General features: G+C 42.3%; 1 protein-coding gene across 6 annotated transcripts; it reads left to right on the plus strand.

Moving 5' to 3' along the window:
- The first annotated feature begins 3,617 nt into the window (after window positions 1-3,617).
- OTULINL (OTU deubiquitinase with linear linkage specificity like) lies at window positions 3,618-25,269 on the plus strand. 6 transcript variants are annotated; one of them, XM_054164183.1, is made up of 9 exons: window positions 11,662-11,890; window positions 12,000-12,164; window positions 16,471-16,630; window positions 16,739-16,770; window positions 16,892-16,983; window positions 19,826-19,975; window positions 20,727-20,855; window positions 23,600-23,872; window positions 25,055-25,269. In XM_054164183.1, the coding sequence occupies exons 3-9, from the start codon at window positions 16,551-16,553 to the stop codon at window positions 25,232-25,234; spliced, it is 936 nt and encodes a 311-aa protein (XP_054020158.1). In that variant the 5' UTR covers window positions 11,662-11,890; window positions 12,000-12,164; window positions 16,471-16,550; the 3' UTR covers window positions 25,235-25,269. The 6 variants fall into 6 exon arrangements, with proteins under 6 accessions (XP_054020157.1, XP_054020161.1, XP_054020162.1 ...); XM_054164182.1 differs by lacking the exons at window positions 11,662-11,890; window positions 12,000-12,164 and adding an exon at window positions 3,618-3,801; XM_054164186.1 differs by lacking the exons at window positions 11,662-11,890; window positions 12,000-12,164 and adding an exon at window positions 6,838-6,856.
- Window positions 25,270-25,502: the final 233 nt, after the last annotated feature.

Genomic DNA, 25,502 nt, shown 5'->3' on the forward strand with positions numbered 1-25,502 from the left:
GAGTCTCTAGATGCTGATTTCTAAAGAAAAAGAAGCCATAATATGGACTCATATTCTAAGTATGTGATTTATGAAGAGTTGTCCAAAAACAAAGCCTGTCACATATCTTGTAACAGGGATTCATTTTCCCAAAGATGTTGATCCCCTGTGCCCATGCCCAGGCACTAGGAGGCAACTCTGCAATAACAACTTGCTTTATGCTTTCAAAATCCTAATCTGTTCAGAAAGTAGATTGTATTGTTGCTAGTCACCCTACTAGTCTTAGAAGAAAAAAGGACAACCCACTGACCTACTAAATAACCTGTGGTACACCTGCATAGGACAGCACCTCTCTTGCCTCCAGCCTATGCAGCTGCCAACAATAGAAACGTAGAAAGCTGCCAACAATAACTGTTCCTAAAAGGGTGATTTCCAAGAAACAAGATGCAAGGGTAGGACAACTTCTTACAGCAGAATAGAAGTGACTACATGCAATCAAAGGATGGGGATAATTGTAACCTCCAATGCAGAATGCATAAAGAAAGGAAGATGTTTGCTCTAGAGGTCAGTAATACAAAGATGAAACTGCCTGCAACTCTAGGACAAATTCAGACGGTCATCACATGGCTAAAGCATTTGTGCTTTTAGATAGCTGGATGATGTTGTGCCATGTCATGGCAGGGGTTCCCAACTGCTGCTCAAGGCCAAGAGCTCTCCTATCACTGGCATGCAGGGAAACAAATGTGTGGAGCTGCGGTGAAGTCAAATGCAGGCCTTGTTTTCTACATCTCACAGAACCACAACTGAATGTCATGGGTAGGAGAGGCTGTTTGATAACACCCACCACAGAAGTGCTGGTGTGGACGAAGGAAATTTCCTCCCTAGCTTGTGAATGTGATAAAGAGCATAAAGAGGCAGGCAGGCATGCAAACATTTAGTAAAACAAAACTATTCTTAGTTTGTGGACCACATCAACCCAGGTGGTCACTGCCTCTATCACACCAAAGTCGTCATCTTTCACTTTAGGTTTGTCTTTCTCTTCCTGACCTTGCACAAACCTCTTCAATGTTTCTAATTTCAAAAAGGCACAGAGTGTGCAGTGGGATTTGTTCCACATTTTTTTCCAACTCAGACCAGTTCCAAAGCTCAGTTGAGTCTCCCGCTCAGTTGAGTCTTTCCTGCAAAGGAAGGATGGAGAAGGTTCTGCTCTGTCCTCTTCTCCCTTTTGGAGCCCTTTTTTGCCTGTTCTCTGATCCTGTTGGAACTAAGATTACATCACTTCCCAAAACTCCTCCAAGTTCCTACATCCCTGCTATAGATAGTGTTCAGTTATCCCAGCATTTTCATCATGCCCTAAAGATGTTCACAGGGCCATGGGAGAAATGCAGAGCTCAGGCAAATATTTGTGCCCCAATGCAGTAGGAAAGCAAGGTAATCTATGCTTCTCCTGCTTGGATAAAGCCAATAGTCATAAAAGAGTTAGCCAGGTGAACCATTTATGCTTGGTTGGGAAATCAGTATATGGGTCAGCAAATGTAGAAACTACAAGGAAAGAGGGTGAATAGACAGTGCTAAACAGCCGGAACCATTTCTGGCCAGGGCAAACCCACTGGCCAGACAAAAATACGGGGATTAAGAAAGGGAATTACATGCAGTGAAGACAGTTAATTTTTACTATATAATTTCAACTAAGCACTGTATGGTTTTTGCTTTACTACAAAACAAACAAGCAAAACAATGCTGAGCAAGAAGAGCAGAAGAGAGAATGTGCACTATTTCTTCTCTCCTACTATTGTTTTTTTCCAAATCTCTTCTTGGAGATGCACTGCTCCAGTAACCAGCCCACAGTTTTTTCCCTCTCAGAACTATTTTATTCTGCTGATGGAAACTGAACACAGACAAAAATATATATGCACATATACATACAAATGTGTGCACATATATCTATATAAATACATATATGCACACATACTTTCCTTATTGCCTTTGGTTGCTCACTGGAGCATGAAGAACATGAGAGCATTCAAAGGTAACAAGTGAATACTCAAAGACAGAAAATTATTTATTGTTCTTTTCCTCCTTCCTCCACAGTAAATGGTGAGATAAGTGTTTGCATGCTTGCCATCATGGGACCCAAGCCTTGACCTGGAGCTGGAAGAGCACACCTTTAACTTTCACCTTTAGCTCCCGAGGGGCAAATAAACAGAAAGAATATTGTAAAATAAGTAATGGCTATCCCCCCAAACCCACCTTTCCACATTTCCTTTCTGTGTAGCAGATGCTCCTGATCCAAGGGTGATAATGGAGAACTATAATTTTTAAACCAATTTAATAAAAAATCTGTAATAAGAGAAATAGAAATGGAAATCAACATTCCAATGAAAGGAAAAATGTGACTCAGTCATCATATGAGTTCCAGCATTTCATTATTTTTTTAATCCATCTTTAATACAGAGCAACAGTCAACAGAATATGTATCTAGCAGGGTAAGTGGTTGCTTCCACCTCTGAAACAAGAACTTGTGGTCATGAAACTGGATTTAGGGAACTTGTAAGCTATGATATCGGGATATATCTTCCAAGAGTGTCATTAAGAAGCAATTAGTAGTAGCCTTAGAGAAATCACTGGTCTCATTTAACTTACAATTATGAGTAAGGAGAGGAAAGGAAAGAACCTCTTGAAGGATTCATTGCTTACACTTCTTAAAAATCCTGTGTCTATGAAGTAGATCCTGTACCCTTTATCTAATTGTTATCTAGAATAGAATAGAATAGACCATACCATGTTGGAAGAGACCTTTGAGATCATTGCATCCAACCCATTATCCCACACTACCTAATCAACTAAGCCATGCAACCAAGCACCCTATCAAGTCTCCTCCTAAACACACCCAATGATGGTGACTCCACCACCTCCCCGGGCAGCCCATTCCAATGGGCAATCACTCTCTCTGTGTAGAAGTTCTTCCTAACCTCCAGCCTAAACCTCCCCTAGCGCAGCTTGAGGCTGTGCCCTCTTGTTCTGGTGCTGGTTGCCTGGGAGAAGCGAACAACCTCTGCCTGTCTACAGCCTCCCTTCAGGTAGTTGTAGAGAGCAATAAGGTCTCCCCTGAGCCTCCTCTTCTCCAGGCTAAGCAACCAGCTCCCTCAGTCTCTCCTCACAGGGCTTGTGTTCCAAACCCCTCACCAACTTTGTTGACTTTGCTTTTACATAGCACAGACTGTATCTTAATAGTGAAGAGCTGCTTGTGTAGACAACCTGTTTCCTCTTCAGATCAGAGTGTTTCTACAGAAAGCACATGATAAGTAATGTTACACACTCAGCAATCAAACATGACATTGGAGTCAAAAAGAAGAGGCTCCGATTCCCTGAGGGACTACCAGTAAGACAGAGTACATCACAGTTTGAAAACCAGCCTGCAATCTCCAGCCCTCAAACAATTTGGGAGATGTGGATGGAGGTAGCAATGTGACATTTATAAATAACTGAGTTATGCTTGATTTTTTTTTTCCTCTTGTGGCTTGGATATGGAGAAGCACACATAGCCTGTGCCACTTTGAAAGCTTCAACGGAAATGAAACAGGAAGCCAGATCCTTTCACAGCTTGTTGATCTTTGAAGACAAGTGGAGCTGTAAAGACTCATTTTCAATCCCCAGCTAAAGAAGTTAAGAGAGAGAAATCCAGCAGAGGAGATACTCTGGAAAGGAGATACTCTGGAGAGGAGATGCAGAGGAAACATGACAGAAAGGCAAGTAAGAACAAAGAGCAGTTCACTGAACAAGAAAAAAAAAGCAGAACTAACCACTCAAAGAGAAGTGTTGGTAAGTTTGTAGAGCTGTGCTCTAAATTTTATCATCTCACTAAGCTGCTGTTCAGCTATAGGAAGCTCCTGTGCTGCAGATCACAGGTGCGTGGGCACTACTTTAATCTATGCATTTGACTACACCTGACCTTGGTCATACTAATAAATGGTGATAAACAGGGAAATGGGTTCTTGACTATTAATAAAGGACCTGAAAAAAATGAAGGGTGAAGCTCTCACCAGTCTTCTGCACTCAGGTTTCCTACTTTTACTGGGTTGGATCTGTTGCCTTTGTCTCAGCACACCATTTTTGTCCTGCTTTTAAATTGTTTACCTTCTTTGAGCTGTGTTTGTAATTGTGCTGCTCACCTTCAGAGGGGCGCAAGAACACAGTAGTTGCTTCTGCTGATGATTTGTGGGTTTGAACAGTGACTGTTATTAAATATCCACACTTATTTAGCAGCACAGCTTTCAGTATATGCTTTTGCTGCTGTGGAGTCTCATGTGGGTACAAGTGGACAGAGATAGTCAAAATTATGCCTGCACCTTAAGGTGCTGTGATCTGCAGAAAATCCTGGAGGTGTGAGTATCTCAAATGTGCAAATTATCTGGAGGACAAGAATCAAACGTGTTGCTCCAGTCTGAGCACTTTGGAGCTCTCCCCTTTTCTCCACAAACTGCTGCCTACTCAGAGGCAAAGCAGGGGAGGCAGTACTTCAGCAGAAACATTTGAATGCACGCTCTAAGTAAGGCCTTCTTGTTTTCCTAGAGATTTTGGGGAAGTTCGTGTTTTCTGAAGCTTTCTGAACCCTTGTAGCAGCACATTTCAACTTCTGCACAGTCTGTAACAAAATCTGCCTTTTAGTTAGCTGCTGTTCCTCTTTGTGCAGTTGATCCCAGCTCAGACCTAGACCTTGCTTGCTCTCCTTAGGATTATCTTAACTCCTATTCAGTTAACAGGAATGTTATACCCAGAGCAGTCCAAAACAGAGTGCAGGAGATCTGTGTGCTACCTGCCTACAGTCTCAGCAGAACTGTCTGCCAAAGGCCAAAGAAGGGCTTGCAGAGGATGGAAGCAGGTAGAAGCCACCCCATCTCAGTAACTTGCAAGGAGGAGAGACAACGTTTTCCTGCTGAAAGCCATAAATGGGAAAAGGTAGTAGAGAGCTCTTTGTATGTATCTCAGGGAAGAGGTCCAGAAAGAGCTGAAGGGGGAAGAAAAGACATATGGACAATGTTAGTTAAAAAATACCTCAGGAGGTTTCAAGTAAGTGATCTCAGGCTGACTGATTGACTCAGGGCTTATCCCCAGCAAGAGGACACATTAGAGGAGCCTAGGTTGTTCTCTAGATTGCACTGAAGTGCTGAATAAATGCCTTGAGAATAGAGATGAGAACCAGGAAGTGGGAAGGACTCTATGCATGTTTCATCTCTGGTCTCTACAGAGTCAGCAACCAAATAAATATTAACTTTCAGGGCTGTCAGCACAAACAAATCACCTATTAAACCCTGAGATCTTAACACAGGTTAAGGAGGGGAGAAAGAGGCAAATTTGGGTTTGGCTGGAACATTAAACCATCAGGCAGCATCAACACTGGTCTGGCCAAGGCAAGAAGGAAGCTGGAAAGGGAAGCTGAAACATGTGGTAGCTGCAGACAAGACATGGCTTAGAAAGAAATACCAGGTAGCTCGGAGCCTTCACAGGTGGATGCTGTGCAAGCCATAGCCAAAGAGCATCTGTCTTGGCTGTGCCTGCTATGTTAAATCACAAACTACAGGTCCAAAAGGAAAGTACCAGCTGATGATGCTGAAGACCACAGAGATGGCACTTGGGAAAACTTTTCTTTTTCAAAATGGATTGTTTTTTTTAGAGTAGCACACAGTGCTTCACAACAGACAGCTTCAGGCCACTTAAGTTAACTATTTACTTTGGCTGGTTTTAGAGGGATTTTAAGCCTAGATTTTCTTTTACCTGGATAAGTGTGTTCATGGCTTTCTGTGAGTGTACCTGAGTGAGTGCTTGGCACACAAATATAACAGGTTCTATCCCTTTTGTTCCTTGCCCAGATTAACTGAGATGAACAGAAGAACTGATATTTGTGCCAGACAGGACGAATATGCACTGTTTCATGAATAGTGCTGATTTTTCTATCTTCATCCATTTAAATATTTTATGATAGTTTGGGGAAAGCAAAACAAAAAACACCCTGTACATTTGCCCTAGCTCTGTAATGGAGGAAATTGCTTGTAACTCACATTTAAGACTGCGCCGATTGCTCAGACCATTACAAGTTTCTTCTGTTTTTTCCTGCGGAGTTTTTCCCTCACTAGAGAGATGGGCGAAAATTGTCCTTTAATGTGTAACCAGAAGAAAAATTACACTGGTTTGTGCAAATTATCTACATACAACTGGGACAAATCACCTCTAAAAACCTGTTGTGAGGGAGGGTAGCTGGCAAGGGTGAACTTCATTCTGGATGAATGCACTTCATCTTGTTAGTGAATTAGTCTGTGGTATCGACAACTCCCAAGTATTTTTGTACGTTACTTTTTTGAAGTCACTAAGCTGTGTTTCCGTTTCATGGTTAGATTACTGACAGATGATGACAATGTTGGTTTCTGGTAAAGGAACTGCTGCTATAAAATATAACAGTGTGTTACATCAAAGCACAAACGGCATCTAAAGAATGGCAAAGCTGCGGGTACATGGCACCACGCTATGTGCGACACCACTCGGTTTCTGGAGTCGCCCAGGAAGCCTGGGGCCTCCGCACTTTGCGCCTGGCAGTACGGAGCCGAAAAGGAGCGGGGCACGTCTTGGGGCAGGCCGCGACATCCCCGCCCCGGGTGGTGCCGACGTTGCCTTTGTAGCCGGGGTTTCAGCCCCGGGCAGGCGCAGGGAAAAGCGGTGGAGCGGGTGAGGCACGGTGCGATCGCTGCGTTCGCAGACAGCAGTTGTGTTCATTTCTTGCTGCTGTGCTTACAGACACACACGGCTAAGCGGTCCACAGCGGCTGTGGGGGTGTTTTCGGGGAGAGACCAGCCGACTCTGGGAGGAGTTTTATAGATTAGAGGTGGGGTTTGATTCCATTTGGATCCGAGGTGCGTTGAGAGCAGAGCTTGCTCTGCCCTAGCTACAGATCGGTCTGGAGCGGCGAAGGGTGCCGCCTTCACATCGGCTGTTCGGGGACGGGGGGTGAAAATTGGCTTTGGGGGGTTTCGTTTTGCGGGTTGGTTTGTTTGGCTGGGTGGGTTTTGTTTGTTGGGAGCGGGGTTGGGGTGGTTTTGGGGTTGGTTGGTTGTTTCTAAAGTGTGTGGAATACTATATTAAATATTGCAGGCTAGTTTCTATTCCTGTCCAAAAGGTGAAGGTTTAGGAAAAGGGATCAGAAACCAGAACATGATTTGGGAAGATGGACATGCAGTCTTTGAAATTTGCTTGCCACTTGCTTTTGTTCACAGTATTATCTCTTAAGCCACTGTCAAGTGGTCTTTTAGACTGAAGATACTTTGCTCTGTTAGCTTGGTTTTCTGCTGTACATTTTAGGATTTGGTTCTGATTTGATGTTTAGTGATCCAGCTCTCATTATGCAGTGCCTTTCCTACTGGTGTGCATTGGAGGAGCTGGACAAATTGTGCTCAGTTTATAATTTCATTTTATGCAGTGGAGAAAGAATCAGATTTCTCTGGTGTCTGGTGAGTCCTAAGCTAGCGTGGTGCTAATGGCTCTATTGCCATTTTGTGCAAAGACAGTTATTCTTACTCCCGTCCTTTGGCCCACTCCAGTGTGTGCTGGTGATGGAACAAAGAGGGAAAGTGTGTGAATTGGGTAGATACGAGCCATTTTGGTTTTAAGGCTCAAAAAACTTCTTGGTAGTCACTGATGTTCCTTCAAGAATTTTCTTCACTATTGGACAAATAATTTAATTAGAGATTACAGGGGCCATGAGGAAGGTAAGAGGAAAAGCAGCAGTTTGGCATATCTGTATGAAAGTCTACTCAGTGAAGGCTTCTAGAATTGATTTTCAAGGGCAAAAGCAGCATTAAAATACTGGTCAGCATATTCAATATGTGCTTTTACAGATAAGTATTGCCATTTGGATTTGGAATTCTGAAAAAAATATTTGATTTTTGTGGTTCTGAGGGTTTTTTTGCTGTTGGAACTTAAGTTTAACTTTTTGGATCAGGCTGTCTGACTAGATGGTGTGGACTTTCTGTTTCAGCATCAGGGCTTTCTGTCTACCTTGTTTCTTAGTTTCCTATCTTGCATGCATATTAAAAAAGACATTAAAAGGGTTTTCATTGCTACCTGTAGTTTTTCTTAAGCTTAATATCTGAGAATGATTGACCTTGCATTGACCCAGGCAAATGAGTTTGAGATTTCAGGAAGAAGTATATGCTCTACCTCCTGACTCTCTGCAGCTGAACAGTGGGAGTCTGTGCCAAAACGCATAGGGGGCAGATGAGTATAGTTATAATTCAGTTGTTTCAAAAACATAAGGGAAGATCTGTTGCTTAGGAATCAGAATACTTTGTAATTATGCTGCTTTCATTACATTTGCATAACTACATTTGTGGGTGTGATTAGAATTACTTAAAGCTTACTTTAAGGAGCTTCTGAATTTTCTCTTGTTGTAGGCTGTGAAACTTTTTTGTTTTAAATTATCATCAGGCCATATTTGTCTAATCTTAATTAGATTTTTATTTAGGTACTCTGACTTCTGAAGGAGATAATCATACTCTTTTAACACTAACCTGAGTTGGTATCTGAATTGCTTCAGGATGTGTTTTCTGCTGTGAGGAAATCTGGGAATGGTTGCCACACTGCATTCATTCTGCAATTCCTGGGCTGATACAGCTGGTGTGGTGATGGTGTGTAGCAGTAACAGGGAACTTTGCTGGAATTCCTAGCATGGCAAGCACTGGTTCCTCTGTGCATGGTTGAAGTGCTGGGGATCAAACATGACAATGTTGTGCCTTCCAGAAAGATGCAGCTAGTTACAAACTAAAATGCCAGTGTTTCATGATAGAAAATTGTCAGAACTTCAGCCACAGCCTTGTAAAATTGTAAAAAGTGGTCAGTGACAGTTTTAAGAGTGGAGCTTGTAGCTAGGGATCTCATACCAGTTCTGAGGTGACAGAGAATATTCAGTTTGTATTTTACAAAGTTTGGTCTGATGGAAAGTTTGGGGGTTTTCCCCATGAAATATATAACATCATGGCTGAGCTGTTGCTTGGTGGTGTAAATCATGTCAATGCTGCCAGAGCAAAAGTGAGGAAAAGAAACAACAACAAAAAAAAGGAGATAAGGTTGCTACTGTCTGCTTCATGTGGCTTCACACATGTTGTGTTACTGTAGATCATAGAATGGGCTGGCTTGGAAGGGGCCCCCAAAGGTCATCTAGTCCAACCCCCTCTGCAGTAAGCAGGGGCATCCTCAAATAGATCAGGCTGCCCAGAGCCCTGTCAGGCCTCACTTTTGAGTATCTCCAGGAGTAGGGCCCCAACTACCTCCCTGGGCAACCTGTTCCAGTTCCTCATGTTCCAGTTCCAACCTGTTCCACCCACCTCATAGTAAAGAACCTGTTCCTAGCATTCAATCTAAAATAAATCTGAAATAGTCCAAAAATGACTGCAGACTGTATCATAAATTTTCTGAGAAATTCTGAGGTCAGCCACTTTTAATTTCAGCCTTATTTTGTAGTTTCTTATTATTGTGGAGGTCTGATACTGTACATTCTTGGCATCCTCAGGCTCCAGACCCCAGTATTTAGGATTTCTCTGTAACCTGTGTGGTGATGCTGGAAACTCCTTGACAGAAGATGTGTCTCTAGGTCCTGTCCCCATGTCTTTGGCAGGGACAGGTGCCACTTACATCATGTACTCATGCAGAGGGTTATGAGTAACAAGGCAGCTTCTTTATTGAAAGAAATGTTTGGGCAGCACATTTCTCTGAGGAGAGGGATGTGGACTGCAGCAGAGTTGTGTTGTGCTGTTTGAGTCACATTATGTTAAGATGGATGGCAAAAAATAGGGGATGATGTGGTTGCATATGCTCAGTCTGTAGTCCAGTCACTATCTCTGCATGTGGTCTTGGGCAAGGCCTCACCTCAGATTCCTTGTCCATAATATGCTGCTGAGATCGTCCAAATTTTTTGTGTTTAACATTTATGTTTCCAGGGTGGCAGGGTCATATTGAGTGAGTGGTGCTATGGAAGTGGGAAATGTGTACCTGGCATCAAACTAGTGCTTAGATGTAATGTGGTGTGCATGTGGCTTTGACTGTTACCAAGACTGTCTTAACATGTCTGCAGTGAAGAAGCCTCATGGTACACTGAGGTGATTGTTGCTGTCTGCAGGTCAGCTGCCACTGGGGAAATGCTGACAGGTTTTTAATTGCTGAGGTTGTGCAAAATCAGTCTTTTGCAAACTTACACTTGTTCAAGGTCTGTCTGTGTGACAGAGTCTGGTTTCCCTCAATTTTGCTCTGAGTGCAACTCTGTGCAGTGTGTGTGCCTGCCGTGTTTGTCTGAGAGCAGCCTGTAGACATGTTCACTGTTCTGCAGCTCTGGTTTCATTCCATGTCACTTCCTGCACACAAATTTCAACTGTGACATGCTTAACAAAGGCTGAGGCCTTAAAAATATATCATTGTAGATCTTTATGAATGACACTGCTGGCTTCTAAGGTTACAAACTGTCCAGCACTCCGTATTTCATTTTCTTATTTTACAAGTGAAAGTAAGATGTGTTTCTGCCAAGTGCCAGCCCCTCAAGAAGAGCTTGATATCCAGCTTCCACACAATATTCTGGGTTCTTGAATCCCCTTTTCATGAACCATTTGTTTTATCCCAGAGGCACTGCTGGAAGAGTCTGATAAGCAGCTTGGTTTCCTCTGTGCTACTCATATTTAGGTCTTTACCACACAGTTTTTCCTTCTTCCTCAATCCAGGTGTCTGTCACCCCTTCTCATGTGCAGCTGGGGGGCTCCTCTGCTTTGACACTTGCATACCTTGTCCAGGGTCAGCATGGTGGCCACAGCTGTGGGTAGTGCAGGAGTTGCCAAGCCCACCAGTCCCTTCCTTTGGAGTAATGGGCACCAGGCTCAAGAAGGTTCTGCTTTTCTGGGGTGGCAGTGACCCTGATGCCTGTGATGCCAGGGGGTCAGGTGTGTATTTGGGCTAGGCTGGGGGTGCTTCCCGTGCTGGGGAGCCAGGGGGAGGGGACAGCTGCTGTTGCAGCCTGCTGGATCTGTGTCTGGAAAGACCTGGAAGGATACTGCCTGTGCTATCACTAGGCCTCTCTAGTGCCTAAGGACTGCCTGACATTAGAGGGTTAGGCTGTACTTCAAGTCTTGTGCCATCTAGCAAATGGGAATTAAAAAAAAAAAGGAGCAAAATAATTCTTACTGTTAAGTAAGGCTTTGACATTCTTTCCCATAACAAAAGCTTATCTAGACAAATTGACAGAAAACCCCAAGGTATTTATACTGCCTAGCCTGTCAGCTAATCTTAAGTGTAAGATGATCAGTCTGGATTCAACAGAGAGAAGAAATAAATTCTAAAAGGCATTTTGAGAGTTGTATTTCCAAACAGATAAACCAGAAGCAAATGTGAGCAGCATTAGGGACAATTCAACATGCAGTTCAGCAGCTGGTGTAATCCTTAAGAGTGGGCTTCCTTCAAATAAGAGATACAGTGTATTTACATAAGGTCTTTTTGAAGTGTACAGGCATTAAATGAATTCTGAATGAGGATGGAATTTTTTCCCCCACATAAATAAAATAAACCATCACAGTAGGAGGAATTTCAGAATTCTTTAAAAGGAGATGATTTTATTTTTTTCATTGTTTTTCACTCAGGAATGAGATCTTTGAAGAGACACTTGGTTTTCACATCTTGTTCTGGACTGAAAAATCTTTGAAGGTTTCTCTCATGTTTTTTCTTACATAAATGGAAGTGTACTTGAGCTTTATTAATCTGAAGGTCCGGGATGAGTCACCCTCTGCCTTATAAAAAGGAAGCTGAATTATGCAGAAGCTCAAGAACTGAACTTTCCTTTTGTTCTTGTAGGCATTTGGAGAGATGGAAATGGTATGTGCAGGCTAAGGTATGTGTTACTATCTTGATTATACAGATGAAATTGGTTTTGTAAGGGTGACTTCGATAGGATATATTGTAGATAACCACACAAGAACACATTATGGTTATTCCTACAGAGCAGGAACTGGATAGATACATATCAGCAGCAGTTTGGGTCCCATTGGTGATCAGAGAGTCTAAAGAAGGCTGCCAGCCTTTCTACATTACTTTTCCTGAAGGATCTTTGTAGAAAGAGGACAAGATCTGAGAGACTACTTGAGACTTCTACACAGGACAGCTGTGTAAGTAAAGCCTTTCTTGCAAGTGATGGCTGTCACTACTACTGAAACTATTACATCCTCCTATGTGATTGTAGTTATGGTTTGGGGCTGGGATTTTGTTTTGCTATTTTCTGGAGTAGAAGTTGATATCTGATCAGCAGACATGGTTGAACTTTCGACTAGTCACTGATGATTGCCATGATTGTGTGTAAATGCTTCTGTTACACCAAGAAGAGGTCCTTACCTCTAGTTGTTATGTTAGAACAGGTGAAGAAGCTTTGCTTAACATAAGATGATGTTGCTTTGCTCTGTAAAGGAAGTTTTTCATAGTTAAGTAGCTATTGAATTAAACAGTGCTTCCCACATACCTGTTTGGCTTGGCTGCCTTGGTCTGTTTTCAGTAGGCCTTAATTTTTTTCAGTGTGGTGATGATAGGGAAATCAAAGTATTTGTAATCACTTGGCACTACTTGAAAAGGCATAGTTCTATCTTCTAAGCTATTATGGGGCATAATCTATTGTAGTTACTGAATTTGTGAAATTTAGAGCTTTTTTGTCACTCTCCCTCCTGGTTCAGTCAGTTGAGGTGTACGTGCATGTGTGTATATGTGCATGTGTGCGAGTGTCACAGGAACCCCTACTCTGTAAGGGTAAGTTCACTTGTTCTCCCTTAAAATAGGGACTCAGTGCTGATACTACATAGTCTGGAAAAAAGTGATGTGCAGCTGTGAAGAGAGCTTTGCAGGCACGCACTGAATGCAGGCAGACTTGGACCCTCATGCCAGGCCTCGCATCTCTTGGTTAAGGAATCTCTCTTCCTCTAGATCTAAGAGAAGGAGGGGTATGGGTGGGCAGCAGACGGGTTGGAACAGAGGGATCCCAAATTCTGTCTCTGACTTTGAAGGAGGGGATAGCTGCTCTTCAGGAACTAGGAACACAGTGTTATATGATGGGAAGGCTTGGCCACTTTATGGTAGCAAGTACTGTGTTCTGCTTTCAGTACCATAAAGACTGTGAAGAGGAATGTTCTGAAAAGAAGTCATGCAGTCAGCTTTTTATTTTGGAAGACACTCTGTTATCTTCCTGGTGGCCTTGTTACAACAAGGGCAGAAAAATTTAAAAGGGTAAATGTGCCATTGGACCAACTGGAATATTGGATTGTGCTCCACTGCTCTGTACAGTGCTTCTAGATAGTTCCAAAGATTTCATATTTCATCAGTTACACATTTAAGGTGGCAGCCTCCAAAAGAGTTGTGAAGGAGTCAAATGTGGAGCTAATCCTTCAGAGACCCTTCTTGAGTGACTTGTGAAAGAAGCAGATATCGCAGGTGTCTTACTCATCTTTTTTCCTGGTCTTTTTAGATTACTTTTTTTTCCTGTGTCTGTCTCTCCTGCTGGCTTTAGGGGTGGAGGGTAAAAGCTTAGGGTTTGACACCAGCAGGAAGTTGATGTGGCATGAAAAAAACTCCATAGTGTACTATGTACACTAAGATAAACATTGCTATCGGATCCTACTTCACTGCTGTTCAACATCTGCTCGTCCAGATGGGATCTGTGTTAGAAATCTCAGGGCTCTCTTTCCCTGTGTGGAAGAAGACTCAGGCCTCCTGTCCTCACTAATGCTTGCAGTATGTCTTCAAAAAGATGTAAGCATAGCAGTTGCTCACAGCATTAATGGGTTGTCACTGTCTTCTGGGGAACAGTATTCATTATGGCTATGGATTGGGTATAAAAGTCTGTGGGTAATTTACTCCCACCAGCAGTGTGTTATTCATTTAATTGCTCTTCGATTTCTGAAGGATTTTGGAAGAGGGAGGGAGGTGGTGGAAAGGTCTATTTTAAGATGTCCTCTTCTTTAATTCATGTCTTGTTCATCATGTATTTTTACCATCAGCACATTGTGATTCAACTGCCACTTCTACATGTCAGTTGCGTGACTGAAAAAAAAAAGTAATTCCATTTCTAAGTGTGGCATAAGCACTGAAAGTAGTAACTGGACAACAAAGTGCTGTTTGCATCTCAGCTTTCCCATGACTGGAGGGAAAATATACAGTCTAGGGTATGCTGTAATACAAGTGTAACAAAGATACTCAAAATCACTTGTTTGCAGGTTTTCCCATCTCCTGTTACGCTTTTTGTTAGGGAAAAATACCTACTTGTAAATCTCCCATATTAAGCAGAAATGGATGAGCAGTGTTTGCTGTCATCACTTTGTGGTTTTGATTGAAATCAGTCACTGCTTCCCAGCACTCCTTGAAGAACCGTTGGTCATATGCCTTGAGAGGGGGTTTGATGGACTCCAGTAGTCTTTTTTCAGGAATAATACCATCAAAAGCTTTTTCAGAAGATTACTTGATTCAGCTTAAAAGTTGATACAGCCTTCTCATTCATTTCCCTGTAAAAGGGGGTAAGGAAGAAATTGTGTGTTCACATCTATTTCTAGTACTTCATAAAGCAAAGTTTGTAATTGTAACAGATGGACAGGCTCTCACTTTTTCTAGACTCAGTTTGTTCAAAATCAACAGAAGGGTCATGCATTCACTATAAAGTGAACGTCTGCTGCATCCTTCTTTTGATACACTGTATATTGCTGTTAATAAATTTCATTTGACTTGTCATTAGTTTTCATACAACAGTATGACAGTGTAAATCCAAAATACTCACTGATCCATGGGCTGAACCTAATTCATAAGTGTTCAGGGTCCATTCTAGTTAGCAGAAGGTTCAGTTATTTACAGTCTGCTGAGGTTTTATCAATGCTGATGTCTTTGCTCTAAAAAAGAGAGAGGATAAACGGAGGTGGCTTGGTTCTGCCAGGACTGTCATGTTACTAATTCCCCGTTGTTGTTCTCTAGGTAGCAGTCTGAGTGCTTACTGAGAATGTGCCTGTTGGTGTCCATCAGCCGTGTGTGTGCTGTAAATGGGAGTGTCGCGGTGCTTCCGTGAGCGATGCTATTTTCAAACCTTTGAGCTGCCTGCTACTTGGCATCACTAATAGGTGTTTCTTTTTGGTTATGTGTGAATGCATCTCTTGGCTTTTCCTACGCGGCGTGTGCGGTGTAACCCCTGGTTGTGCCAACTGTGGATACATTAGTGCTGCCTACGAGTAGAAGCTGGCAGAAGACCCATCTGTTATCTTGTATGTTCACAGCATACAGATTTTGTGTAAATGGGAGCTAGCACCCCAAAAGCTTCTCTGATTACCTCTGTCATGTTTATTAACACCTTTTCATTTACTGCTCTTAACCTGCCTTTTGCTCATGGGAGAGCTGAGTTATGGGTCTGGACTCCAGACAATTTGTATATGACAATTTGTATATCCTGTAATAAAACTTCTTCAAACAAAAGAATACTGGAAAAGCTAAATATATATGCAACAGTGCTTGTAAAAGTTTAGGTGTAGCTGTTTATCATGTTGCCAAGGTTGTGATTCATATGTAACTCTTCAACTGCATAATTGTCCACAGTATACAAGCGTAACTTCTTGGAAAACCTTAAGCCACTCTTAGCTTTCCTGTTAAAGCCAGAAGGTGCAAATGTTCAGCTGACATAAAGCTATGCTGAATAATTAATGCCCTTTGTGGACTCTCTGGAGAAGGACCTTTTCAGCCTTCTCTGGGGATTCCTTTATAGTAAGTTGAATTCTCTTAAAGTTTTGTATTAAATCAATAAGTAAGTTAATAGAGCAACTGTTGATCACAGACAATGGGAATTTCCTATACTCAGATTTCAGCTGGAGGATGAATTTCTCACTTAGGGAACAGATACTGGCTTTTTCAACTATTCAGTCTCCAGGCCCTCTCAAAGCTAGGGCCAAGAGAGTGACAGAAACATACCCTGATAAATGTCTGTGAAGAAGATTGAAAGCGCCCCAACTTTGTGATGATCTCCTGATCTTTCTCTGGAGTTTTAAATCCACCCTAAACTTACCCAAATTGAGGCAGGAACGTTCTGTTAATCCCCTAGGCAGTTCCATGATGCTTTGCTAATATTGCTTTATATGGTCTATAGACTACAATTTCCAGGAATCCCTGGTCTTTAAAACTTGGATTTAGTGGCAAAGTGTGACTCCATTGTAACGGTGTATCCATTGCCTTGACCCTGTGGAGGAAAGCTTAGAAAAGTAGACTGTGTGCAGAGGGAAAAAAAATGTATATAAGGTATAATGTAAATATATATAAAAACATGCTTGCCTTTTACATTCATGTTTTGTGTGGAGCAATGTGGTACTTGGATGATTTTTCTTTTTGCAAGAAAACAAAGAGAAACAAGTAGTATAAAACAGTGGTAAGATTTTTTTTTCTCTCTCTCTTTTTATCCTGTTTTAGGAAAGCATGAGGTGTGGTCCTGGACAACAGCCACCAAGCAATTCTTGTGTCTTGTGTGGGAAAAAGTGAAAGTGAAGCTAATGCTAAGCATGTCTTTCCTCATTGTTGTTTTTTGCTATTGCAGAAGGCTGTACTGCTTTTTAGCACAGCTAGTGAAATGGTAGGTTTTTATTATCCAGACTTTAATCTTCCATGCTGTTCCTTGTCTCAGTAAATATTTACCTTTGATTGCTCCTCTTTGACCCTTGTTTTATCATTTGGATTTCAGGTGGAGCAACTACCTTCAGAGAAAACTCAGAAGTAATCTTTTTTGTTGTCCTTCCATACTCATTAATTCCTACCACCCCACCCCAACCCTGCAACTACCTTTAGGATATAGGACAGCAGAAGGTAACTAATCTGTGAATTAATCTCAATTTAGGGAATCTCAGTGTGCTGACAGAAGTTGATCTACTTGGTTATAGCGCAAGAGAATGGAAAGAAGAAACAAAGCAGGCCAAGCACATGAGGGAGGTAAGAATTAAATTTCAATCTCCCCATGAGGATGGGAAAAATGTACCTGGGAGCAGAATAGCACTGCCAGTGCAAGCATCTGTCACACCTCCCTGAGCCTGCTGTACCAGCTGGTCAAATGGAAAGCAAAAGGGACAGCATGAACATGGTCTAAGTAAAGAGCACAGTACAGCAGATCAAAATTGGATCAGATTTTAGTCTTGCTTCTTCTCTGAATTCCCCCCTGTAGCACCAGTGACCTACACAACAGATTTAACAGGAAAAGTCATCCCCAGTGCTATAGCCAAAACAACTTGGGTTCAGGTGCTGTCTTTTGGCCAGCCTTTGATTTAGTGTAAAACCTCTCATTCCAAGAATAAATGAAACACACGTGTTTCTCTTCCAAGCTCTGAAGGTCCATATCACAGCAGCCAGTGCTTGGCAGCCTCCCCAGCAGCTGCTGAGGCCCTGTCTAGCTGCGTCAGCTACAGCTGGGGACAGACAGGGCAGGAGATCACCTCTGATCTGTGCCAGGTTAGAAAGTAGTCAGTGGGTGTGGAGCTGATCGGCTTGATAGTGGCCACCACCTGCCTTTGCACAGCATCCATCTGCTCCAGCTCTGTGTCCCAGCACTCTCTGCTCTGCCATCTTCCCATATGCAAGGTGCTGCAAGCAGGGCACACATGGGCTAGCTACATCCAGCAATTTCTGTTGTCTCATACCACAGTAGCTAGGACTAACAAGTAACTGATCTCGCACTTAATGTCCTCATGTGGTCCTCAGCACCCCAGTCAGCCACTGAAGGGTGGCTGGAGACAGCCCTGGGCTGCATGGGGAGGTGGCAGCCTCTGCTACTTGAGAACATCAGCTGATCCTCAGTGCTGCCTTTTCGAGTGTGCTTTTTTGGGGTCTTTTTTTCTATGGTTTTTACTTCTTTCCACGTTAAAGCTTTAAAGGCTTTTTTGGTGGCTTTGGGTCATGGGTAGCTGAACTCCTGAGCTGAGGACCTCCTAAATTCATGGTTCACTATTGCTCAACATACTCCTTGCTGTTAGGTCACTAGTATGTTTTTCAGCTGTGTACATTGTGGGTACCTGCTTACACCTGATCAACAGAAGTGGCATCTGTACTTCCCACAGAAGATGTGTTACTGCATGTGCTGTGAGCTGTTGGCAGCTATATATTGGTGACAATTAACAGAGACAGCATGGCAAGGGACATGATGGGAATAGTGGTGCCCTGCAAAGGACTCTGACAAGTACTTGAATTTGAAGTTTTGGTAAAGATGGGCCTTCAGGTACATGTATTTTATAGCTCTCTTTCACCTATGTTAAGCCTTAGTTAGCAAGGAGGCTCAAAGACCACAGGCTGAATCTTTACTTTTCTCATAAAACTTACCACTAAAGTAGCTATGCTGATGGTAGAGTAGTCAGCTAACTAACTGTGACATTACATTCTAGTGTCCTTATGATGTGGAATTTCAGACCAGCATAGGATGAATTTAGCACCAGATTATCTGATGATGGTGGGAACAGTTTCCATAATATGCTGAGAGAGATCGAAGAGGCACTGGGGTCAGGAAGTGCAGTAGAAATGAAAGACACCAACTGGGCAGGAGATGCTGTTGTGAGAGACACCAACTAGCCATCTGCATTGTCAGCAGCCATGGGGTTGAACTTCAATGTGGTGCTCAGTGGCTGTTTCACGGATCAGCTTTCAGAGAGACTGGGATTCTTGCCTTGGTCCTGAGTAGTGCGCAGGACTTGCCTCAAAATGTTGCCTTCTCATTTCTGTTATCCTCTGGAGCAGGAGACAGCAGGCACTTGTATCTAACATCCTTGCAAGAAGAACAAGGAGAAAATAATTACAATTGTATCTACCTTCAGGAAGGGAAACTATATCAAAACAAGGAAGGACACTGAAAAGAAGCTAAAAGACAGCTAAGAGTCTTGAGTATTCATGGTCAGCATATTTGACATGTATAGATTTAGGTCCTGGCGTTGGAATCACAGAACACATATATACCAAGGACTTAAGAAGGGACAAAAGGAAGCTGATGAGGCTAAATGGCAGCATAGAGGAGTTACAAGAAAGAAGATACTTTCCAAAAAGCTGCAGTTGTGTCCAAATGATGAACAGAGAAAGGATCCAACTTTGCCATGATAAATGCTGGAACACAGCAATGTCAAAAGTATCCAGAACAACACACAAGGCCAAAAGTGTTTTGGAGGAACAATTGAAAAAAGATAGGAAAATGCTTAATAAAATTGCAAATGCATACTGGACAACAGTCCTTTCAGAAAAATTCATGAGCCTTCTAGATGATCAGAGCTGATAGAGGAGCCAGTGGATGTCTGGTTATATTAGGTAGAAATTATCACAGTAAGGAGCATATTTAAGGATGAGGTCTCATGAAATCCTGAACCAGGCTAACTTGCTTGCAGTTAGCCTGGGGCAGTCCTTTGATTGTCTTGTCTCTCCCTTTTTCTCACCTTATTCAAGCTACACAAGTCTCTTTTGTGCTATCTTGTCTTCTCTTGGATGTGGTTCACCAAGAAGGTGAGCTGATAGAGCAGGCCATCCCAAAGGAACATACTCCAAGCCACCTGAGCTTGCTGAAGCAGCATGAAGCTCCCCCATCAGGTTGAATTGAGTAAGCTTACTGTCATAGCCAGACCAAAGTAAGAAGTAGTGGATGCCGAGTCCAGTTGAGAGGTGTCCCTGCCCATGGCAGGGGGTTGGAGTAGATGATCTCTGGGGTCCCTTCCAACCTGAGCCATTCTAGGAGAATTTGACTGCAATCAACATGGGTTTTGTCGAAGATTAGGAATTTTTATTGCTGAAGTTTTTTTGGTCTCTTTAGGCATATGAAGAATTGTTTTGGAGATGTCACATCAAATACCTGCAACAAGTCAGGAAGGACAACTACAGTGTACTAAGAGCAGTCCTTTTTCAGATATTCAGTCAAGGCATTCCTTTTCCATCATGGATGAAGGAGAGAGATATATTGAAGGTAAGATTAATTTCCTAAATGAACAAGTCACCTTGCACCGTGGAAAGAAGCTTTGTGCAATGTGAAACTGATGGCTCTGCTATGCAAGTAAAGTGGAATTATTGTCAGAATTCAAAGAGTTTTTCAAACTCTTTGTGCTACACAATTGAAAAAGTGCCCCTCATCTAAGCATGTGAATGTAAACAGGAATCTAAATGGTAAAATGTTTGAATCAAAACCAAAAAAGGCAGATGGACAAATGTTACTGCCACCCGATATGTCACTCCCTTAATGCAGAAGGATATTTAGATTGTTGTAAACATCTGTCCAAAGTCCAGTGGCTCCCTTGAAAGTTGCTGAGTGTGCTGCTGGAGCAGCAGGAATGCTACTCTGGGCTCCAGGAGCTCCAGCAGGAGGCAGCAGCAAGAAGGTGGGGAGCTGTGGCTGCTGCCTGTGTGGTGCAGACCTGAAGGTGCCTTTAATCCTGAATCCCTCATTGAATGTGGATGTGTGTGGCTTTTCCAGAGTGTGGGCTATGTATTTTGCTGAGAGCATGTTTTCTTTTCTGCCTGACCCTGGTTTAGAAGGCAGTCAAATGGAGCCTCCTTTTTTATTTTGAGGCTTACTTTTTGGTTTTTGTTTGTTTGTTTGAACTGTACAACCAGAGGATAGAAACACATTGTAAAATACAATGTGTGTAGACAGGTTTATATAACTGTATCTTCTATTTCTTCTTAAAGTTATGATTTGCTTTTTTATTTTCTCCCTTCAGCTCCCTGAAAAGCTTTTGTATTCTCAAGGTTGCAACTGGATTCAGCAATACAGTTTTGGGCCAGAAAGATACACAGGTCCCAATGCCTTTGGTAAACTGCGCAAATGTATGGAGGCACTAAAGGCAAATGTGAGTATTGAGGAAACGGTTGGGTGAGAAAAACCACTGAGAAATGAGTTAAGACAAGAGTTATAGAACTGTTCCTGGTTTCATATTTCTCTGGCAGTCAGCATCCCTCTCAGGTTCTGAGTGCTGAGCTGCTGGGAAGTCCATTATCTCTCCTGCAGGGGAATCCAGCTTTTGAGGACACACTAGGCTAAGTACTTGAAGGTCCCCCTGCAAATAAGGGAGGCTGTCCTCCTCACAGCTTTTATTGTATGGCTACTTACCCTTGCCATCAAGTGGCTCCTTCTGTAGCAAGTCATTTCAATGAAAAGTAACAACGTGCTGTGTGAGATCCTTCTGGATTCCCTCCCCAGATGGGAGGGAGCAAATGAGCAGTTAATTTTCTTTTCAAACTATGTTTATCCAGTGTTACTATAATTTCTTTCTGTAAATTATTGAAATCCTTGATTACAAAGACCTAGCAGCCTCACTGCCCCATTTGATTAGCATAGCCAAATTACCTGCATTTCCAATCAGGAGTATAACTCTTATTTACATATTTGAAACTTGGGAGTTTTAGTAGAGTCATAGAATCATTAAGGTTGGAAATGACCTTTAAGATCAGCGAGTCCAACCATAACCCAACTACCATGACCACTAAACTGTATCCTGAAGTGCCACATATACACACTTCTTGAACACCTCCAGAGATGGAAACTCCACCATGTCCCTGGGCAGCCTGTTCCAACACCTCACCACTTTTTCAGTAAAGAAGGTTTCCATAATATCCAATCTAAACCTCCCCTGGCACAACTGAAGTCCATTTCCTCTTGTCCCGTTGCTTAGTTACTTGGGAGAAGAGACCAACACTGGCCTCACTACAACCTCCTTTCAGGTGGTTGTAGAAACCAGTAAGATCTCCCCTTAGCCTTCTCTCCAGACTGAACAACTCCAGTTCCCTCAGCCATCCTCATACAACATGCCCTCCAAAACTCTCACCAGCCTTGTTGCCCTTCTCTGGACATTATCAGGGACCTCAATGTCTTTCTTTTTCAGTGGTGCATTCAGTGGTGAATACTCAAACTATGGCCTCATCAGGGACAAGTACAAGGTCATGATCACTTCCATATTCCTGCTGGACACACTGTTTTTGATACAGAATTGAATTCTTCTTGTTCATTTCAGTCCTTTTTGTAGATAGATCCTCCCTTTGGCCCTTTTGCAGTAGCCCCAAAGCCTCCCTCTACCATATTAACTGCACCACTCAGCTTTGTGTCATCTACAAACTTACTGGTGGTGCAATCAATTCTGCAGTCTCTATCATTGATAAAAATATTAAACAGTACTGGTCCCAATACAGACCCCTGAGGGACACAACTTGTCACCAGTCTCCATCTGGCTGTTGACTGCTATCCTCTGGATCTGACCATCCAGCCAATTCCTTACCCACTGAACAGTCCACCCATCAAATCCATATCTCTCCAACTTGGCAAGCAGGATGTTGTGGGGCACTATGTCAGAGGCCTTGCAGAAGTACAGATAGATTACCTCCACAGGTTGTCCTTGTCCACAGGGATGTGGGATTTGCCCTTAATGAAGCCATGTTGGCTGTCTTTGATCACCTCCCTGACCTCCATACGTCTTATCAGAGCTTCTAGGAGAATCTAGGTTTCTTGCATTCTATGGAACATAAAAGATCTGCCAGCTCTGTTCTGTGCCCTTGTCCCTGAGGACTTGTTTCCCAGAGTGTCCTACTGACTAACTCCCTGAAGAGCTGGGGTTTTGCTTTTTGAAATTCAGGGTCCTGACTATGCTCCTTGAGTGATTTGTGTCCCTTAGTACTGCAACTTCCACCAGTGCATGATCGCTGCAGCCCAGGCTACCTCCAGTGTTGACACCCCTGATGAGCTTTCCTGCATTCATAGAATCATAGAATCAGTAAGGTTGGAAAAGACCTCAGAGATCATTGAGTCCAACCTGTCACCCAACACCTCATGACTAACTAAACCATGGCTTCAAGTGCCACATCCAATCCCCTCTTGAACACCTCCAGGGATGGTGACTCCACCACCTTCCTGGGCAGCACATTCCAATGGCCAACAACTCTTTCTGTGAAGAACTTTCTCCTCACCTCAAGCCTAAACTTCCCCTGGCACAGCTTGAGACTGTGTCCTCTTGTTCTGGTGCTGGTTGCCTGGGAGAAGAGACCCCCACCTGTCTACAGCCTCCCTTCAGGTAGTTGTAGAGAGCAATAAGACCCAGTAGAGACCAACAGACCCAGTATTTCATCCCCTTGAGTAGAGGTGTCTATTTCTTGTCTTGGGAAGTTATAGTCATGGAGCCTCCTGGATTGCCTACAGCTAACCTTTGCTTACGACTTACTGTGTATGTCTGATGGACCCACACAGACTTTCTATAACTTTCTGAGGTCCTCTTGGTAGCTGTGCTCCTTTCAGAGAGACAGTGATTTTTTTATAGTGGTGGTGGGTGGGTTGTGTATAGGGAAGTTCCAGTTGCTTTCTCATAGGCTGTCAATAGCATCTAGATCCTTAGAGTTGTCTGTAGCAAATAGGTTCAGCTAGATAAACAAAAACTGAAATGTGTGAGGCTTCAAATTTTACTGCAGATCTGAGCGAGCCATCTGTTCATTTGCACCACCATTTGGCCACAATAATGGTATAGTAGACTGGCAATTGTTCCTCTTTTGGGATCTTTTGTATTAAATATAATTCTTAATAATTTGATTAATATTCTTCTGTGCTTTCCAGTGGGCTGAAATAAGTGCTACTAAAGATCGTGAAGAAAGAGGAAACATGTGTAATACACTATTTTCTGATGAGAGCAAGGAATACAAACTATATGAGGCCATAAAATTCTTGATGCTCTATGAAGTTGTTGAAGCCTATGAGCAGATAAAAAACAGGGGAAAACCTGTACACAACCTTTTTCGCCTTCTCCTTGCTCGGGATTCTTCGTCTGACCCTTTGAGCTTCATGATGAATCATCTGAACTCCATAGGTGACTCTATTTGCCTAGACCAGGTAATGATATAAATTGAAAATTAATCACAAAACTTATTCTATCTCTGTCATGATAAATATATCACACATCATCTGTGAAAGTGGGCCTATTTTTTTTTCTTTAGGATGTGGGGAAGTGGGCTGAAGAGAGTAATTTATCTTCAGGAAAAAACCCTCTATATTAGCGTAAAATGTGGTGGACAGTTTTCTTGCTGGCCCAGAAAGAAATGTTGCAGGCTATCAGTGAGACCTAGTTTATAACAATGATGCCTTTGATACGTAAAAGAATTTACAATATGTATATTTAAGCTCTTGTTTTGCTCTTGCTCTCTCTTCCACCATGCCAACACTTCTATCATCTACCAAACTCTTTTCTTAACCCTTTGGTTCCTGTTGGATCTAATATCTTTTAAGAGTAAGCAATGACAGCTCTATTAACAGTTCACATTTGTATGTTAAGGGTTTGGGCTTTTTCAGCCTCGTATTTAGTGAGAAGTTAGGTACTAACATCTAAGATGCACGCTGCCACTCTGGAAATAGTTTTACTTTCCAAGGAGTGAGTTCATTTTTTATAATAAATGTTAATTATCAGGGTAAATGTTACATGTTGCAATCATTGTCAGGAGCAATTTGATTACGATTGGACAAGTTCTGCACCATCTGACTGTGCCCAAGGATATGAGCTTTTACAAATGCTTTTACAAAGCATTTTTCCAGATTAAGCAATCTTTGCAAGAAGTGTTAATGAAAATGCCAGTTCTCAAGGTTCATTTACATGAAATACAAGGAATATTTGTCTTTTTACTATTGTATTTCCCTCATCTAGCAAGTGATCACAAGGAGGCAGTCTTCCCATTTTCCAAGGTATATCTGTCTTTTAATAGTTGATAATCCCTTCTTGCTACTCACTAAGATTTCTGAGGTAACTTTAGGAACAGGTTAGGTATTGTGACAGGTGAAAGAGGGACGTTTCCAAAGTGTCAAGCATTGACCAGAATATCTTCTACATACAGAGCACTGGAAGGACTGTTGGAACATTGAGAATACCCTCACACTTTAAATTTTGTTACTGCACTTAAAAAGGGCCCCTTTTATTCCTTGTCTCTTGTTTTGAAGCTAGATGATTTGTCTTGATTTGGATTATTTTCAGTTTAGTTTTCTAAGTCTAGAAATAAATGCCTTACAGACTTCTTTCATCTTCAGGTTGAACTGTTTCTTCTTGGATACTTACTTGAAGTAAAGATAAGAGTTTACAGACTGCATAGGTTTAATACTGAGGAATTTCAAGTGAACTATCCAGATGAATACCGAAGGGAATGGAATGAGATTTCTCTCCTGACTGAGGATGACCGCTACTATCACATCCCCCTTTGCAGAACATGAAGGACCAGTGACTCTTTTTCCCTTTGTGTGTGTATATATATATATACACATACACACACACCCCCCAAGTGACCAGTTGGCAGCAGTACGATTTTGAGAATGCTCATTAATGATTATGTAATTATTCATGGGTTTATTGTGTAAACATTTGATTTCCCATTGCAGCTCAATTCACCATCAGTCAGATATTAAAAACATAATAATGTCTAGGGGAAAAAATGTCATTTTTGAGTATTGTCAAACTTAAAAAAGATTGAACTGCATGACA

The sequence above is a fragment of the Dryobates pubescens genome, chromosome 9 (assembly GCF_014839835.1).
Source record: "Dryobates pubescens isolate bDryPub1 chromosome 9, bDryPub1.pri, whole genome shotgun sequence".
Lineage (NCBI taxonomy): Eukaryota > Metazoa > Chordata > Aves > Piciformes > Picidae > Dryobates > Dryobates pubescens.